The sequence below is a fragment of the Ranitomeya variabilis genome, chromosome 6, assembly GCF_051348905.1.
Source record: "Ranitomeya variabilis isolate aRanVar5 chromosome 6, aRanVar5.hap1, whole genome shotgun sequence".
Lineage (NCBI taxonomy): Eukaryota > Metazoa > Chordata > Amphibia > Anura > Dendrobatidae > Ranitomeya > Ranitomeya variabilis.
Genome location: NC_135237.1, coordinates 38,932,455 through 38,950,464, shown reverse-complemented (window position 1 = coordinate 38,950,464; position 18,010 = coordinate 38,932,455). Strand labels below are relative to the sequence as shown.

The 18,010-nt window shown below is 43.1% G+C and overlaps 1 protein-coding gene across 4 annotated transcripts in view; it reads left to right on the top strand.

Moving 5' to 3' along the window:
* Positions 1–15,128, top strand: part of SLC25A40 (solute carrier family 25 member 40) — a 93,169-nt gene extending 78,041 nt beyond the window's left edge. For 2 of the 4 annotated variants that reach the window (XM_077268271.1, XM_077268270.1), the window contains 11 exons: positions 2,523–2,682; positions 3,874–3,978; positions 4,065–4,124; positions 4,537–4,643; positions 5,654–5,721; positions 8,021–8,142; positions 8,951–9,124; positions 9,495–9,604; positions 10,569–10,650; positions 11,070–11,150; positions 12,542–15,128. In XM_077268271.1, the coding sequence (XP_077124386.1) occupies positions 2,646–2,682; positions 3,874–3,978; positions 4,065–4,124; positions 4,537–4,643; positions 5,654–5,721; positions 8,021–8,142; positions 8,951–9,124; positions 9,495–9,604; positions 10,569–10,650; positions 11,070–11,150; positions 12,542–12,645 (1,050 nt within the window). In that variant the 5' untranslated portion in view covers positions 2,523–2,645 and the 3' untranslated portion in view covers positions 12,646–15,128. The remainder of the gene's footprint in view (positions 1–2,522; positions 2,683–3,873; positions 3,979–4,064; positions 4,125–4,536; positions 4,644–5,653; positions 5,722–8,020; positions 8,143–8,950; positions 9,125–9,494; positions 9,605–10,568; positions 10,651–11,069; positions 11,151–12,541) is intronic. The other 2 variants (XM_077268273.1, XM_077268272.1) reach the window with 1 other exon arrangement.
* Positions 15,129–18,010: the final 2,882 nt, after the last annotated feature.

Below are 18,010 nucleotides of genomic sequence, written 5' to 3'. Positions count from 1 at the left end.
AAAAATGAAAAGGGCGAAGCCTCTTCTCTGCATCAGTTTGGTTTCCTGTCCTTGATGGGAGACCTCAAGAATGTGCAGATGAAAGAATGTCCCAGGTCTGACCCAGTGGCTGGAAGAGCAGCTTGCCCGACCATGGCACCTGTGAGTCGGGCCTGGAAGAGCCAGCCCAGGGCTTTAAATGACCGATGCGGTAGGCGAGCGTGGGCAGTAAAGGGTTTAGCATGATCTGCTGCTAACAAGCTGCTCATGTCTGTGCGCACACGTCTATTCACAAGATGGTAGGTAGGCCTTGTCGTGCTGCACACAGAGGTGGAGGTTGTGATGCTCCAGTTCTCTTCTATGATGGAGAAGCAGCAGCAGCAGGACCCACCGCAGCAGCGTCAGCCGCATGATCAAAGACGTGATCACAGCGGTGGCAGTCACACGAGTAAGAGCGGAAGTAAGACCAGCCAGAGGTCCAAAGACTCCAGTAAGGAACAACCTTGTGACCCAACACCGCCTCCAGATCCAGTATCCTTGAGTAACAGGTTGTAGTGAGATTCGTGAACGTTCACTTTGCTAATGGGGCCGCCTTGTTTGTTATTTTTTCACACGTCGCCCATTTCCAAGCCCTCTCTGTGGCTGTTGTGATTGACTGTGGCATTTAGCCCATGATCGAGGCTTGCTCCGATCTCAGCAGTTACTCAGGTGCCGGCTGTACAGCACCGTTGGTAACCTCATAGCTTTCGAGTCTGCTCCATACAGGCAGATCACACAGAGCCTAATAGGTTGGGTGGCCCCTGGCACTTGGCTGGGTTAGTTGGGTGCTGGCACCAGCTCTGCTGAGTAAAGTTCCTTTACCACTAGATTGATGTGTTGGGGAACACTGTTATAATGCATGACAGCAACTGAGAGATCCTGAGCTGTGACTGACCCCCAGCACAAGTTCTGTATTTGGTGATATTTTTCAGAGTTGATGTAGGAATTAAAAAAAAATGGCTGGGCAGGCAGATAGTGCCAGTAGCAATAGTGCTGGAGGAAGCAACTCGCTCTGCGTGCCTGGATATTATGTGCCTTTTTGATATGAAGCGGTTTGGTTTATTTGCCGGACCCTGCTATAAAGATTGCATTCCTTATGTGAACTTTCCTCCCGCCTGCTTCTTGCCAAAAAAAAAAAGTTATTGAGCAATTCTACACAGTAACCAGTTGTTAATGGTCCTTGTTATAAAAGTCGTCTATTAACCCCTTTCTGACCTCGGACGGGATAGTACTTCTGAGGTCGGATCCCCTGCTTTGATTCGGGCTCCGGCGGTGAGCCCACATCAAAGCCGCGACACGTCAGCTGTTTTGTACAGCTGACATGTGCCCGCAATAGCGGAGAGTGGAATCGCGATCCACACGCCGCTATTAACTAGTTGAATGCCGCTGTCAAACACGGACAGCGCCATTTAACTACCGCCTCCGGCCGCGCGCCGGAAATGTGCTCATCACCGACCCCAGTCACATGATCGGGGGTCAGCGATGCGTCAGGATAGTAACCATAGAGGTCCTTGAGACCTCTATGGTTGCTGATGCCGGCTTGCTGTGAGCGCCACCCTGTGGTCGGCGCTCATAGCTGGCCTGTAATTAAGCTACGTAGGAGCGATCTGATGATCGCAGCTATGTAGCAGAGCCGATCAGGCTATGCCAGCTTCTAGCCTCAAATGGAGGCTATTGAAGCATGGCAAAAGTAAAAAAAAAATAAAAAAAATATAAAAGTTTGAATCACCCCCCTTTCGCCCCATTCAAAATAAAACAATAAAAATCAAATATACACATTTGGTATCGCTGAGTTCAGAATCGCCCGATCAATAAAAAAAAAAAAAGGATTAACCTGATCACTAAACGGCGTGGCGAGAAAAAAATTTAAACGCCAAAATTAATTTTTTTTTGGTCCCCGCGACATTGCATTAAAATGCAATAATGGGCGATCAAAAGAACGTATCTGCACCAAAATTGTATCATTAAAAACGCCAGCTCAGCACGCAAAAAAATAAGCCCTCAACCGACCCCAGATCATGAAAAATGGAGACGCTACGGGTATCGGAAAATGGCGCAATTTTTTTTTGTTTTTTTTTATTTAGCAAAGTTTGGATTTTTTTTTCACCACTTAGATAAAAAATAACCTAGACATGTTTGTTCTCTATGAACTCGTACTGACCTGGAGAATCACAGTTTTAGCATTTAGTGAACCTAGCAAAAAAGCCAAACAAAAAACACGCATGGGTTTGCACTTTTTTTGCAATTTCACCGCACTTGGAATTTTTTTCCCGTTTTCTAGTACACCACATGGTAAAACCAATGATGTGGTTCAAAAGTACAACGCGTCCTGCAAAAAATAAGCCCTCACATGGCCATATTGACAGAAAAATAAAAAAGTTAAGGTTCTGGGAAGGAGGGGAGCGAAAAATGAACACGGAAAAACGGAAAATCCTAAGGTCATGAAGGGGTTAACAGAGATACTTTGGGTTCTGATTAAACTGCTACACCTGTTTTTTTTCTAGGAAGGCTGGGCGACAACCAGTTGTGCCACGATTCCAGCAACTCGGGGTTGTCATGCAGCTGTTATCCAAATATCCTCTTTAGAGCTGCACGAAAGCTGGGTGACAACCTCAGTGCCATCTCTGATGGTGGCCTCTATGGGTCATCACCCAACTATGACAGGTAAAAAGGAGAAATGAGTTAAAGGGCTTTCTCACTTATGTATCCTGTTCTGCGATGCTGCAGAACTGGCGACCGTCAACCTTGGCATGGTCGTATACGTCTGGCAGGTAATTAACAAGAATGGTTTTTGTGCACCATTCTTGACGAATGCCACGAGGTAGAGAACGTTAATGAAAGCCCCTTTCACAGGGCTAAGTCCATTGCAGAGATATTGGCTAGTAAAGGTTAGGTTATAATTTTGTGAGAAGTCCAAGGCGGGCGTTAGCAGAGATTCTTCGCTGGAGGTGGTCACTTTATCCCCTGTATGACGTTGACCAATCATAGGCAAGAGGCGTCATGTAGGGGAGAAAAAAAAAGCGTCCCCAGAGAAGGTCAGAACAATCTTGCTTCCTATAAGGCATGTAATGACAACCTGCTTTCCTCAATCTTCTGACTGCTGGCAGCTCTTTTGTAGAGCAGATCTATGTGTTACAAACACCTCTTGTAGCTCTTGATACTTTCAGTGTGGGGGGGGGAAGAGGTTCGAGAAGAGCTGACCGCTATCAGCAGAGCTGCAAGTGGTGTTTGTAATGACACCGTTTTTTTATTTTTATTACAATCTGTATTAAAAAAAATAATAAAAAAACCCATCAAACTGTTCCCTGGGTTTTATTTTTATACTCCCTATTGTTTCAGGCAACAACATATGTACATAGTCACAATTGTCAGATTCTGACCTTATCTTTTGCATTGAAGCATCTAATGAGCGTGTGCAATGGTTATTATGAAGGGAGGAGGAGCAGGTGAGCTGTGACATCACCTATAGTGTCTGGTGGAACTTGTGTTATCAGTTTTGTATAAAGATGTTACCTGTCATTGCATTGCTGCCTCTGATGATAATGAGCCTGCTGAAAACTTTTCCTGGAAGGACGTGAAGCTTGAGTCTTTAAAAACTCCACTGGGAAGTGTGAAAATTGCAAGATTTCTGTTTTTTTAAATTAAAAATTGTGGTATGACATTTTTTTTTTAAAGATGCATGTAACATAAAACCTGATGTAAACCATTTTCTGATGATTGCTTCCCTTTACACTCAAATGTGTTCCCTGAGAGCGACAGAGGGGGAGCTTTTACTTGTTGGCGTCCATCCAGTCTCGCACATAAAATATATATACAGTATTTTTTTATATTTTTAATATTTTAATCCTTTCATAGATAAAATGAAGGCTGAGGATGAACCAGCGCTGGCGTCTACCAACATCACGCCTTTCCAGCAGATGATGGCTTCCTCTGCAGGTGCTTTGCTTACATCGCTCTTTGGTAAGTATTCAGTCCATGCATTTTCTCCTGTCTGAGTGTCCTCACGTAATATGTACGTTACCAGTTTTCATCATTTCCTTTTTTAGTAACGCCTTTGGATGTTGTAAAGATTCGTCTTCAAGCTCAAAGCAAACCTTTCACGAAAGGTAATTATTACACCCGTGCATGGACGGACCCTGAAAAGAGTCTGTCGCCTCCGAAAACTCCAATATTCTACTCATTTTGCATTTCCTCTCCTGTGCATTGAATGTTAATGAATGAGAACTATATAAGTGGCGCTCATCATTCCCACTGCAGCGCCATTGTTTGCCGATGGGTTACTACCATGGCACCAGGGGTCCTACTGAATGTCACTGCCATCTATTGAAGCCCGGGAGATTCAGACCAAAAATTAAAAAAACAACTCTGAATAATATATAATTTCATAGCTGTGTTCAAAACCTGTCCTGACCTTCCTGGGGTTGTTTTTTTTTTTCTACCCCTGCGTGATCACTCCCTATTGTTTCAGGAAACAACATATGTACATAGCCAAAATTTATTTCCTCTTGTCCTCTATAGGTAAATGCTTCGTCTATTGCAATGGACTGATGGATCACCTGTGCGTGTGTCTGAACGGGAACAGCAAAGCGTGGTACAAAGTGCCGGGGCGATTCTCAGGAACCGCGGTGAGATTCAGGTTTACGCTGTTCCGCTACTGACATGGGTTGCAATAATAATTACCATACTTGTCCAATTCCCATTTTGTGGGCATTTGTCTTGACCCCACTTGGCGTCACACAGTCATTAGCTGCCACAGTCACATTTTGAAGCACACGCCAGTGAAGGTAACAGAGACCATAGAGTTAAAGGGGTTGTCCAGGCTTGGGATTAAAGTGTGTTGTCATTGTGACTGCAGTCAGAATCACAATCATGATTCTCTCGCAAAAGGGCAGTCACATGCCAACTAGTCTCATTCTGCTTTTCTCAATATAAGAGGATTTACAGAAACCGAATGCTGCTAGTCGGCATGTGACTTCAAATATGCAGATCGTGACTGTGGCTCACTGCACACTGTCACAGTTCTGCAGTCACACAGACTGACTTCAGACTTTTTTTTACTAATTATTAATTAAACATAGGCAGTCCTAATGGTAAAGGAATAACACAACTAGGAGACACTTCAGGAATATCAGTAACTTACCATAACCTGCGATATGAGATAAGATACTGCTCAGGACAGAAAGAAATGAACACTTACAAATGGGACTACATTAATAGTGTAATGTTTGTAACAGTGAAAGGACATACATTAATCGTTAATAACCTAATAGTACTGCTAAGGATAATATTACTGTAGATGCAATCCCAATATTTGAGTAATAAATCAACTTAATGAACATAGCAACTAAATGTTAGCTAAAGGCCAGCAGACTCGCAAAGCACAGCGTCCCTCCAACTTAACACGCGTTTCGCCCCGCTTCTTCAAGGGACTTGGTGGAGAAAATTTTGTAGTGTCTTTAATTCAGCGATTTTGCGATAGTTAAGCATTGTGGACAAGTGACTGTATATTCTCATATTTTCCGCATGGTTTTATTTTTTTTCCATTTTATCTAAATGATGAGTATCCTATGTTAATGTTTCTTTTGTGATGCGTGTTTTCTTATTTTATTTATAATTTTTTTTTTTTTTTTTTTAGGATGCTTTCGTACAAATTGTCAGAAATGAAGGCATTCGGTCTCTTTGGAGTGGGCTCCCACCCACATTGTAAGTGCCACTCCCCAAAAAAAAAAAATCCACGGCCTAAGTAAATATTTATTAAACCCTTCACCCCCAAGCCTGTTTTCACCTTCCTGTCCAGGCCAAATTTTTACAATTCTGACCATTGTCACTTTGTGGCAATCACTCTTGAAGGCTTCACCGAATCTCAGTGATTCTGAAATTTTCGTGACACATTGTACTTTAGGATAGTGGTAAATTTAGGTCAAATTTTTTTTTTTTTTTAGTTTATTTGTGAAAATATTGAAATTGTGGCTAAAATTCTCTCCTAAAAAGACGAACACCACTGGATCACAGGTCCTATGGCGTCCACAGTGCCTCCGTCTGCCTCAATATAGGGAATCGTCTGAATCGCCTATTTCAGAAAATTACACAGAAACCCCGATCTAAGGCTGGTTTCACATTTGTGGATGGCGGTGCTGCGGAGGGCTGCGTACGTCCTCTGTGAAGCTCCGTCCACCGCCACTCCTCCTCCGGTCAGCTCCGCCTACGTCGGCATGCGGTGTGCGTACCCTATTAGGTATGCAGGCCGTGCCAGTGTATGCGGATGCCTCCGCATGTGTCGTTTTGACGTTGGTACGACAGCACCAAAATACAACTTGTTGTGTTCGGCGCAGGTCGCCGCACCATTCTGAGAGCTATATCTTTTTTTTTTTTTTTTTTTTTCCCTCATTCGTCTTTTTGATTGCATTTTATTTAACTTTTTTAGGGCAATTTGATGAAAAAGCTTTTTTTTTTATTCTGCCACTTTTTATTGTTTCCTACGGTGTTCACTGAAGGGGTTAACTAGTGTGACCGTTTTATAGATCAGATTGTTCCGCACCGACGCATACTGTGCAAGTGCCGCACAACGGGGGCAGCGGATGCAGTTTTTCAACGCATCCGCTGCCCCATTGTGAGGTGCGGGGAGGCGGGGGCAGAGTTCCGGATGCGCATGCGCGGTCGGTAAAGACGGTCTCAACGCACCAAAAAACGTTACAAGCAACGTTTTTTTTAGTGGCGACGGTGCAACGCAACCGTCGCACGACGGTTGCGACGTGTGGCAATGCGTCGCTAATGCAAGTCTATGCAGAAAAAACGCATCCTGGAAGCACTTTTGCAGGATGCGTTTTTTCTACAAAACGACGCATAGCGACGCTGTGCTCGACGCTAGTGTGAAAGTAGCCTAAAGCACCATGGAATAAATGGCACTATAATAATAAATAATAATAATATTTGTTTGTAAATTGTCTCTTCAGAGAGGAAGATGACTAGAACTCTAGTGCCACCTATTGGAAGTAGCAATCCTAACAGTCAATGTCGACCCTTTAACGAGCCATATTTGTTTGTATAATTTTCTCTGAATCTTTTTTTTTTTTTTTAAGTCTTTATTTGATACTTTAACTTTTATTACTCTGATCACTGGCATTGTACCTGTCAGTTTTCGGGTTCGCTCACACTTGCATGTAGAACTGAAAAAATCAGATTGCACACTGACCAATGTTTTTCAATGAGGCCGTGCAGATCTGTGTGTATTTTATTTATTTTTTTTCTCCGCTGTATTCCGCATGCTGCGATTTCACTCCGAAATCAGATGGGTGTGGGAAAAAAAAAATAAATTGCATGCCGTTCGGACCATCAGTATGGTCTGATTTTTACAGATACATTACAATTCTGTAAGATGGGAAACTGTAAAAAAAAAAATGACAGCTTCTGTGGAGTGAAAAACTGATTGTATACAGATGAGAAGTGAGGGGAAAAAAATCGTCCCACTCTCATGGATGACAACGGGACCGATTTCTTACACAAGTGTGAATGAAGCCTCTGAGGCCATGCTCCGGGCACGGACTAAGCAGCTCCATAGCTGACAGATCAAAAGGTCATTGTGTCATGGCAACTGCGGTCAGGGCAATCATCGGGCCCCGATCGGATGAGAAAGGGAGCCCCCTCCCTCTCCCAGCCTTCTAAATGCTGTGATCACTATTAGAAATGTAGTATAGTTCTTTTGATTAGCTATGTCACTTACCCCATGTGCAGGGCATTGCAGTAGCTTGGGTGTCCATGGTCAATGACCACTCATACAGTGACTGTTAATTGTTAGTGGTCGTAACCATGGATACCAAAGCTACTGCAATTGCCTGAACATGGGGTAAACAACATAGCTAATCAAAAGAACTATACTACATGGCTAATCAGAACGACGATACTATACCTCTAATTGGAGAGGCATTTGCTGATATTACATCTTTGTCCTCTTACTGTAATTTAGTTTCTATGAATATTGCTTTACAGTAATTTGTATCCACAGAGTAATGGCGATACCAGCGACTGCCATCTACTTCACCTGCTATGACCAAATCCGAGACGTCCTGATCCACCGTGTGACCAGTGCAGAGACGGCGTGCCTCATCGCCGGGGCCACAGCCAGATGTAAGTGCTGCCAACCACTGGACGCTCACCCCCCGACATGACGGTCTGTGTTAACAAATGGCTGTATTCTTCATGTAATATACGGTATATTATTTGTACTTTGTTTTTCCTTTTTAAATTCTGTTCCTCCATTTTTGTTCCTCCTGCAAATGAATTGACAGCTGTACGTGCATATTTACTCCTGTCAATGGAGCCTGTCCCTACATTGTCAAACTGTAGATACCTCTCCTTTTTACAAGGGCAATGCTAGGACCAATTTTTTTTCATGAATTTCCAGGAGAAAAATCACAATTCAGGCACTTCATTTATAATAATAAATAATCTTTATTTTTATATAGCGCTAACATATTCCGCAGTACTTTACAGTTTTTGCACACATTATCATCAGTGTCCCCGATGGGGCTCACAATCTAAATTCCCTATCAGTATGTCTTTGGAATGTGGGAGGAAACCGGAGAACCCGGAGGAAACCCACGCAAACACGGAGAGAACATACAAACTCTTTGCAGATGTTGTCCTTAGTGGGGTTTGAACCCAGGACTCCAGCACTACAAGGCTGCTGTGCTAACCACTGAGCCACCGTGCTGCTGCCCCTATTATCACATATCGGTCTGAACAAGCGCCCACTGGAGTAAGAAGCTCAAATTTAATACATTTGGTGCATATTGCGACGTCTGCGCTGTTCTACTGGAATTGATGCAGCCTTTGGCTCCACCGGTCACGACGAGCATCTCTCGTTTTTTAGAAACCATTGAAACCATTGCAAAGACAAAATAATAAAGACTTCTGCTTTATTCCTGTTCCTCAGTGGGCTCAGCCACTCTCATCAGCCCATTGGAGCTGATCAGGACGAACATGCAATCTCGCCCGCTGTCCTACAAGGAGCTGACGTCTTATATCCGGACCTCTGTGGCCAATGAAGGCTGGCTGTCCCTGTGGAAAGGATGGGGCCCCACCATCCTGCGGGACGTTCCCTTCTCAGGTAGCTGTATGTCTCAAATGGAGAAACCAGATGTATTATACTCCAGAGCTGCATTCACTATTCTGCTGGTGCAGTCACAGTGTACATATATTACATTACTGATCCTGAGTTACATCCTGTATTATACTCCAGAGCTGCACTCACTATTCTGCTGGTGCAGTCACTGTGTACATACATTACTGATCCTGAGTTACATCCTGTATTATACCCCAGAGCTGCACTCACTATTCTGCTGGTGCAGTCACTGTGTACATATATTACATTACTGATCCTGAGTTACATCCTGTATTATACTCCAGAGCTGCACTCACTATTCTGCTACATATTATTTATCCTTAGTGACAGCACATTTCTGTCCTTTCCCTTGCAGCGATGTACTGGTATAACTATGAGCTTGGAAGAAAATTGCTTTGCAAGAGATATAACAAAGCGGAACCAACGTTGGCAATTTGTTTTGCATCCGGGGCCATATCTGGATCAGTAAGTTATATATTATTAGTATTATTATTATGACTTCTACACTCCAAATTAGATTGTAAGCTCCACTGGGGATTTGCTATGTGGAATTTCTGCAGCTATACAGTATAGGAAACAGAAGTAAGTGCGCGTCTATAAATTTATCCACTATTAAAAGGTTTTCCAGTCTTGTTCCTCTTATATGTAAAAATAATATTTGCACCTGTGCTCACTCACTGGAGGGAACAGGAAGTCTCTGCCATAGAAAAAAAAAATAATTAAACCCATTTACGAGCTTATTTCTAATATAGAGAGCCAAATGCTCTCACGGACGAGACCAAAAAGTGCTGCCTTTACCAATGGTTACATAAGATTTGTATCTCAGGATCAGGAAAAAACAGAATTCCAATCTTTACCACAAGGAGAGCTGACGTGACCTGTTTACAAGTTAATCCAAAGGGGCAAAGCAATAGCTGTTTAAATGGAATCTGTCAGCAGTTTATATAATCTGAGAGTAGCATGATGTAGGAGCAGAGACCCTGATTTCAATGATGTGTTATTTACTGGGCTGCTTGGTGCAGTTTTGATAGAATCCCTGTAGCAGTGATCAGAATGCTGAGCTCTGAATAACCCCGCTGACACCCCTCGCTGACAGCTTCCTGTGCCAATCAGTGGGGTGGGGCAGGGCTAGAAATATTAGCTGGACAGCCTGGAACATGAGACCTAGTCCTGCAGTGATAATCCCCTGCTGATAAAACTGATTGTATTGAAACTATAGTACATAGCCTACTAAGTGACACAAGCCTGGAATCGGGCTCCCTTGCCCTTTATTGGGCTGCTTTCAGACTAACTATCAAAAACCTGCTGACGGATTCCCTTTTAATTCTAGTAATTGGTGGGAGTCCTAGTTAATCACCCTTCCCTTCCCCAGTGTCTCTGAACCGTGAGCAGGCGGTTGATTCACGATGGGTTCTGCTTTGTTTCTTAGTTTGCCGCTATCGTAACTTTACCATTTGATGTCGTGAAGACTAGAAGACAAATCGAAATTGGCGAACTAGAAGTGTTAAAAAGTAAGTGCCGGAGCTCTATCTCTTGCTTCAAGTGGTATGAATTGACTTTTTTTTTTCTTTTTGTCATTTGATGTGGTTTCTTTTTTTTTTTACTTTTTTGTTACATCTCGCAAAGCTGTAAATTTTCCAATTGGAATCACTAAAAGAAATAAAATTAAAAAATATAGCCCTCTCCTGTGTGTATTGTTTTATACTTGATATTGCGCCCCCTGGTGTTCCAACATATGTGCCCTCTCTGGGAATCCGAGTGTTGGAGTGAGTCCAACTACTGTACAGACTAGTCATTAAGTTCAGTAATGCTACGCCTGAATTAAATCTAATTTTCCAAGGTAATGTATATGTGCAGACAATGAACCTCATCTGCTTTAAAATGCTGCTAGAATTTTTAATGTTTTTTTTTTTTTTTTTTTTCAATAAAGGTGCACAGAAAAGATCTACCTCGACTTGGAAGATTATGCATACGATAATATCCGAGAACGGCTTTCGGGGTCTTTTTGCAGGTGAGTTTTACTGGAATTTTTTTTTTTTTCTTTTTCTTAGTTGCTCCACGTGTGCTGCGCACTAGTAATTCACATGGTTGTCAGTAGGTGGCGCCGCAGTCACTTAGCACTGTACATATGTCATGGCTTCTCTCTGCGGTGCAGTGTCGGATTTATGATACTGCAGACCCTAAAAACACTTTAAGGCTATGTGCCCACACTGCGGATTTGATAAATCCGCAGTGCAAAACCGCTGCTGTTTTTACTGCGGATTTATCGCAGTTTCTTTTGCAGTTTTCACCTGCAGATTTCTATTGGCCCAGGTGGAAACCCACAGCGGAATCCGCAAAAAGAATTGACATGCTGCGGAAAATAAACCGCGGCTTTTCCACGCGTTTTTTTCCGCAGCATGTGCACTGCGGATTTTGTTTCCCATAGGTTTACATTGTACTGTAAACTCATAGGAAACTGCTTCGGATCCGCAGCTGCAGAAACGCTGCGGATCCGCAGCAAAATCCGCAGCGTGTGAACATAGCCTTAGGATCCACTGACTTATCAGGGAGATTAGGGTGGGAGTTCATGCTGTTTTTGGCAATCGGAGACTTTGAAGTCCCTGAAATTAAGAATAAAATAAATAAAATATTGGAATTGAATCCTACTGGTTGCCATTCTATATACACCTGGAATTGATCCACCGTGAACAGAGCCCAAGGAGCGAAACCAAAAATGAGCATTGATAGTCCCAACCTATGGCCTCACAGGGTGAATATTCTCATCATGGAATATGAACACCAGGGGGCGCCAAAAATTGTAAGGTTAAATAATTGCACAAACTTTTAAGGCAGAACTTTTTTTTTTTTTTTAATGGTGGAACAGTGGTTTCAACTTGTCTCAGTGAACCCTGCTGCTCACATGTGTGGTGCTATATAGATTTTTTTAAAGGGGTATCCAGCTTTCTGAAAATAAAGAATAATGGTGGAAAAGTTATTGAACTCTTTAAAGGTAGTTTGTGACCTTATTATTCACCGTGTGAGATTTTGGCTTATTGTGACTGACTAGAAATGTCGCTTGTCTCTCTATTGGTGCCATTGGTGGCATTATTAGTCTACAATATGCCGGGTGGGTAAAGGAGGTTGACTTCTAAGGGGAAATGGTATGACGCCATTCTCCATAAATCTAGAGCCCGACCTGAGAACATGGTACTTGCACTAAATATATTGGAAACCTCACCTTTTTTTTTTTTTGGTAGGGGGTGCAAGCACTTTAACTTAGCAGCTGAACGGTGGGGCCGTCAGGTGTTGGACCCCCCCCCATCTAATGCTAGATCATCAATATGACTGGACAAACCCTTGAATGATTTGTGCTGCGCTGCATGTGTCTGCAATATTGAGTTTCTCTTTTCCCTTTTGCAGGTTTGAGTCCTCGCTTAATCAAGATTGCGCCCGCCTGTGCCATAATGATCAGTACTTACGAATTTGGAAAATCCTTTTTCCGCAAGCTCAATAGTGAGCAGTAATGCGTTTAAAAACTTTTGAATGTTTTTTCATCTGACTCCTCACCGATGTCCTGTTTGGTAACTGCCGGTGAACTGATGCCGCTGCTCGTCAGCGGTCGTGATAGAGTACGTGGAGGTGATGTAAAGTGCAGGACTGCAGACTGAACTATACGCAATAAAAGCCGTACAGGGAATGTGCGCACTAGTGTGGGTGACTGTCGTGGTCTTCAGTGGAACGTGGATGTCTTCAATGGGCACGATCTGGCTGGTACAAGGTAACCGCTGACTACTGGAAGATGTCTACAAGATGGAAAGTATTTTTTAAGACGATGTGAAAATACTGTCTAGGTCTGTGATTGTTCAGTAGCCCAGTGCTACACAGTAATGCAGGATAAATAGGTCCATTTGGAGAACATTTTTAAAAGTATTTCTGGGATTATAAAACTTTTTAAAAGTTTTATAAAATCAGTTGCTTTAAAGGGTCTCACATTGCCAAAAAGGTTTATGCTGTCCTAGGCGCCGTTCATTTTTGGGTTTTCATTATAAAGTGAAACGGCAACACGTTGCCAGATCCGGAACATCGGTGCCAAGGTGAACATGGTTTTGTTGGGAATTTTCACATCAAATGTGATCGAATCTGCAATGGATTCTCCATTCTAGATGGCAACGGAGATTTTTGTGGTGATGGGACATGACACAGGTTTTGTCTTCACCCCCTCATTTAAAAAAAAAAAAAAGTGTCATGCATAACTTTCAGTACATATGTTTTATTGGCATCTTGCACCTTGTCTGATAACAAGCTGTGTCTGGGGGGGAAAATGAGGTACGGCTTAAAATGCATCAATATATTAATGCTAAGTAAGCCAAAGTTATCCATAAGTGTCCAATATTTCTAGCAAGATGCACCAAACCTGTCATCCAGCCTGCACCGCTGTGATAAACATGGCATATTTTCACTGTCTAGGTAAAATAGGGTCAGATTTACTAATTCTGTCTAACATGCAGATATTGCAAGCCTAAAGTGTTCCTTATAAGTTTATTAAAGATATATTCCCAAGATGGTAAGTTACCCTTCCCCCACACCCATAGGATGGGGAATAACTTGCCAATCGCTGGAAGTCTGACTGCTGGTACCCCCAGTGACCCCAAGAATGGGGCTATGGAGCCTGGGAACTGGACTGTGCAAGTCCAATCCTCAGCGGAGCGATGGGAAGAATGCTGTACATCAACTTTATTTATTGTCAATGGGACTGCTGGAAATAGCCGAGCGCTGTTCTCTGGTTTCTCCAGCAGTCCCATAGACAATGATGCAGATTTTACCCCGTTATATTTGAAGGTGTAAAATCTCCAACAAAAATTGACAAGTGGTGCAGATCTAGAAAGCTGCCCTGCGCTCAGTTTCCATCCGGAAAAGCCGCAGCATGATGATGAGAATTTGTTCACATCGAATGTACGGTATATGGATTGTACTGTAACCTGCTCGGATGCATGTTTGGGGTACATTCACATATTGTGGTTTGCTACAGATTTTTATTGCGTGCAGAGATTCCTCTGCGTAATAACTAATAAGATGAGATTTTATACGTTTTGTGATGTATTGTCTTGCCGCTAAACTCCCGATCTGAACCCAACAGCCTCATCTGTCTATAAAGCTGTTTTTTCTTTTTTTTTCGGGTTTAGAGACCTGCGCCTGGTCCTTAGATCATAATCTCTACACGGACAGTTGTTTTTTTTTTCCAGATGTCTGAATTCTGCCTTAATCCCATCTGCACGCTTCTGAAATTGTGCTGGAATTCAATGCAAATTTTACACTTTGCAATGCAGAGCGTGAAATATAATAAAAATATATAATCACACAATGTGTGTATGTGGGAGATAAATCTCTTTACGTGCAGCTCGCTGAATAATCTATACCATGCAGTAACTATACATCCAGTTTCTATATCTGTATATTGTGTGTGCATCCTTTTTGCAAAACTTGACAAAATCCTGTTATTTAACCCTCCTGTATAAATGAGTGTTTGTTTTTGTACATTCATCTTGTTGGCCTCCTCTTTATAATCAGTATATATTCTTTCATCTTATGTGGTATCACTGACAAAAAAATCCAGAAATTTTAAGGGTATGTTCACTTTTGTATGTTAAAAAAAGACATTTTCCATGTGGACCCCAAATACTTTTATACACCTAAGGTAAGAATCCCAGCAGGTGCTTGTCCGCCCTAGGTACAGCGCCTGCTCTCCGATCTCCGGTTATTTGACTGCAGCAGTGCTCACATCAGCGCTGCAGCCATTCACTGAGCGTAGTGTCTAATACTGTCTACATAATCAGAGCCCATGAGCTCAGTGATTGGTTGCAGCGGTGATGTAAGCTATTAGAGTGCTGTCACACATCCAGACACAAAAAAAAAACACCGAGACCAGAGCAGTGTTGATGACCAAGGTCTGGACCTGGGGAGGGTGACCTACTCTTGTAGTTATGTATATAAAAGCATAGTTCACGAACATACACATCAGTTTTATTTTTAGACTAAATACTTTAAAAAAAAAAAGTATATTTCTGACGGGTAATAAAGAATAAATGTTGTATTTTGTGCAGATATTGATTTTGTTAAAATTTAGCCATAGTGATATGTGTAAGGGTTGTGTTATAGAGGCCCTGTTGTCACACAGTCACTGTATGGACGAAGGTAATTTCTTTGAACCTATTTTGGGAAATTGAGGCCTGTAAGGCAGATTTATGAAAACAAGGTTGTTGTTGCCAATAGCAACCAATCACAGTGCAGGTTTCATTTTTCAAGAGCAGAATATGAAATGAAAGCTGTGCTGGGATTGGTTGCTAGGTGCCACAAGTGTTTTCTAGGCACCCATAAATCTGCCCCTATGTATCCGACAGGAACTTATGACCTCAGTGTGCCCTCGCCAAAGTTATGAAGGAAAATCACATGCCAACTATCCCAGTGCCTGTATGGCCTATAGCAACCAGATGTTGTACAGCAGGAGAAAAAACATGGCTGCTTTTGTGTTTCCTGAAACCGTGACACTGCAGGCCATGTTGTCTGGGGTATTGCAGCTTGGCTCCCTTGAAGTATATACTGAAATGAATCCACTCGTACAATAAATGTAGCCAAGAAATACCAGAATACATTAATGGCAGTCCATGTGCCTTAATGAGGCATCGAGAGAGGGGTCGTCTTCATGAAACAACCCCTTAAGTGCTACTAACACGGGAAAAAGATGGGTCAGTGTCTTGTGCTTGTAGGCACATCTGTCATAAAATATCGGGGGAGGGGGAAACCTTTAATTGGCTGGGAAATGTTTACGCTTCTCGAAAATAGCTGCCGCCATTGTGCGCTGGTGACAGGGACACATTATGCGCCATTGTGTGATGCTTGGAAACCTCCGTGTGCCTTCTAAAATATCTAATATGGATTGTAAAAGCAATGGAGTATGATAAGCCTTCAATTTTAGTTGGATTTGCTCTAAAAATAAAGTGCCATTTTTTTTTTTCTCTCTTTAGTCTTTCTTGGCCTTTTGTTTTATGTGTATCTTCGCAGGTTTTGCATACAAAGAAAGTGCGCATAAGCTGTGAAACGGGCGGATCAGATCACAGGATATTCACAGCAGCACAAAGTATTTTCAGAGCTTCGCCTTTGCATGTTTTGTGACTTATCATGAGATCTTTCATGAAACTGGTTCTTTAATTAAATTCACAATTGTAGCAGGAAAAATAATGCCCACTATTCCCATAATCCGTAGAGTAGGGCTTCTCTTCGCACCCGGTGTCTGGCTCCAGTGTCCACTAGATGGCAATGCTGACCATGGTATTGAATAATATGAACACTGCTGACTTCATTGCTGCAATTATCAGCTCTTTAAAGGGCCACTGTCACCCCCTCCAGCCGTTATAAACTAAAAGAGCCAGCTTGTGCAGCAGTAATGCTGCAGTCTATCAAGGAGGCTCTTTTAGTTTTTGATTCCGTTATTCCCTCAAAGCGTTTTAAAATTTGCCCTAATTACCTGTCTGTAGACCTGGAGGCGGTCCGAAGCCTCCTCTGTGAATCTCCCAACTGCCGTCACTCTTCTCTTCTGGGGATGTGGTCGCCGCCCCTTCACGCTGTTTCTTCTTAAATCCGGCGCCTGCGCTGTGCGTGCCTGCCTGTGACAGGCGCAGTATTCATTGTCCGTCATAGGTCAGATGCAGGGTGCCTGACTGCGCCTGTGCAGCCACCCTGTTGCTGAATCCCCGCCCCGTACTGTGTTATTCATTATGCACAGTGCGGGGCTGGGGTTCCTGGGCATGCGCACTGCGCTGTTCAGACGCTCCCCCGGTCCCCCGCCTTCCAGCGTTGCCGTAATATACAGGTTTCCTTGCCAGCGTTTGGAATGAAGCAGCCGCAAATAACAACGCTGGGGGAGCGTCTGAACAGCGCAGTGCGCATGCCCAGGAACCCCAGCCCCGCACTGTGCATAATGAATAACACAGTGCGGGGCGGGGATTCAGCAACAGGGTGGCCGGACCCTGCATCTGACCTATGACGGACAATGAAGACTGCGCCTGTCCCAGGCAGGCACGCACAGCGCAGGCGCCGGATTTAAGAAGAAACCACGAAGGGGGAGGCGACCACATCCCCAGAAGAGAAGAGTGACGGCTGTTGGGAGATTCACAGAGGAGGCTTCGGACCGCCTCCAGGTCTACAGACAGGTAATTAGGGCAAATTTTAAAACGCTTTATTGAGGGAATAACGGAATCAAAAACTAAAAGAGCCACCTTGATAGACTGCAGCATTACTGCTGCACAAGGTGGCTCTTTTAGTTTATAACGGCTGGAGTGGGTGACAGTGGCCCTTTAAATATCATTAGTGAGGTCTAATTTTACCCCCAATACACAGGTTTGCTGAGGAATATGTTTTATTTTGTCTTAGACTAATAATGCTTCATAGAAAACTATCTGAAAACTGAAACATTACAATGGTTATTACTAGTGATGCGCTAACGTGCTAAGACAAGGTGTTATGTGAGCATGCTCAGAACCTAACCGAGTGACTTTCGGCGTGCTCGAATAATATGTTTGAGAGTCCCTGCACGTCTCGTGCAACACATACAGGGATTGATTAACAAACAGGCTGTCCTTGCATGTGTTGCAGCTGTCGAACAGCAGCGAGACATGCCCGAGTCCCTGCGGTTGTATATTATTGGCGCACACCGAAAACACTCGGGTAGCACCGGATCATGCTCGCGCATCACTAGTTGTTACATTAATGTATTCTAACTAATTTCTCATTACACTACTAAAAAACAAAGGAACATGTCAATTACACATCGGATGTCAGTGAAAGAAAGATTCAAACTAGAAATGATGTCTGGGCACTCTTGTGATGAGAATG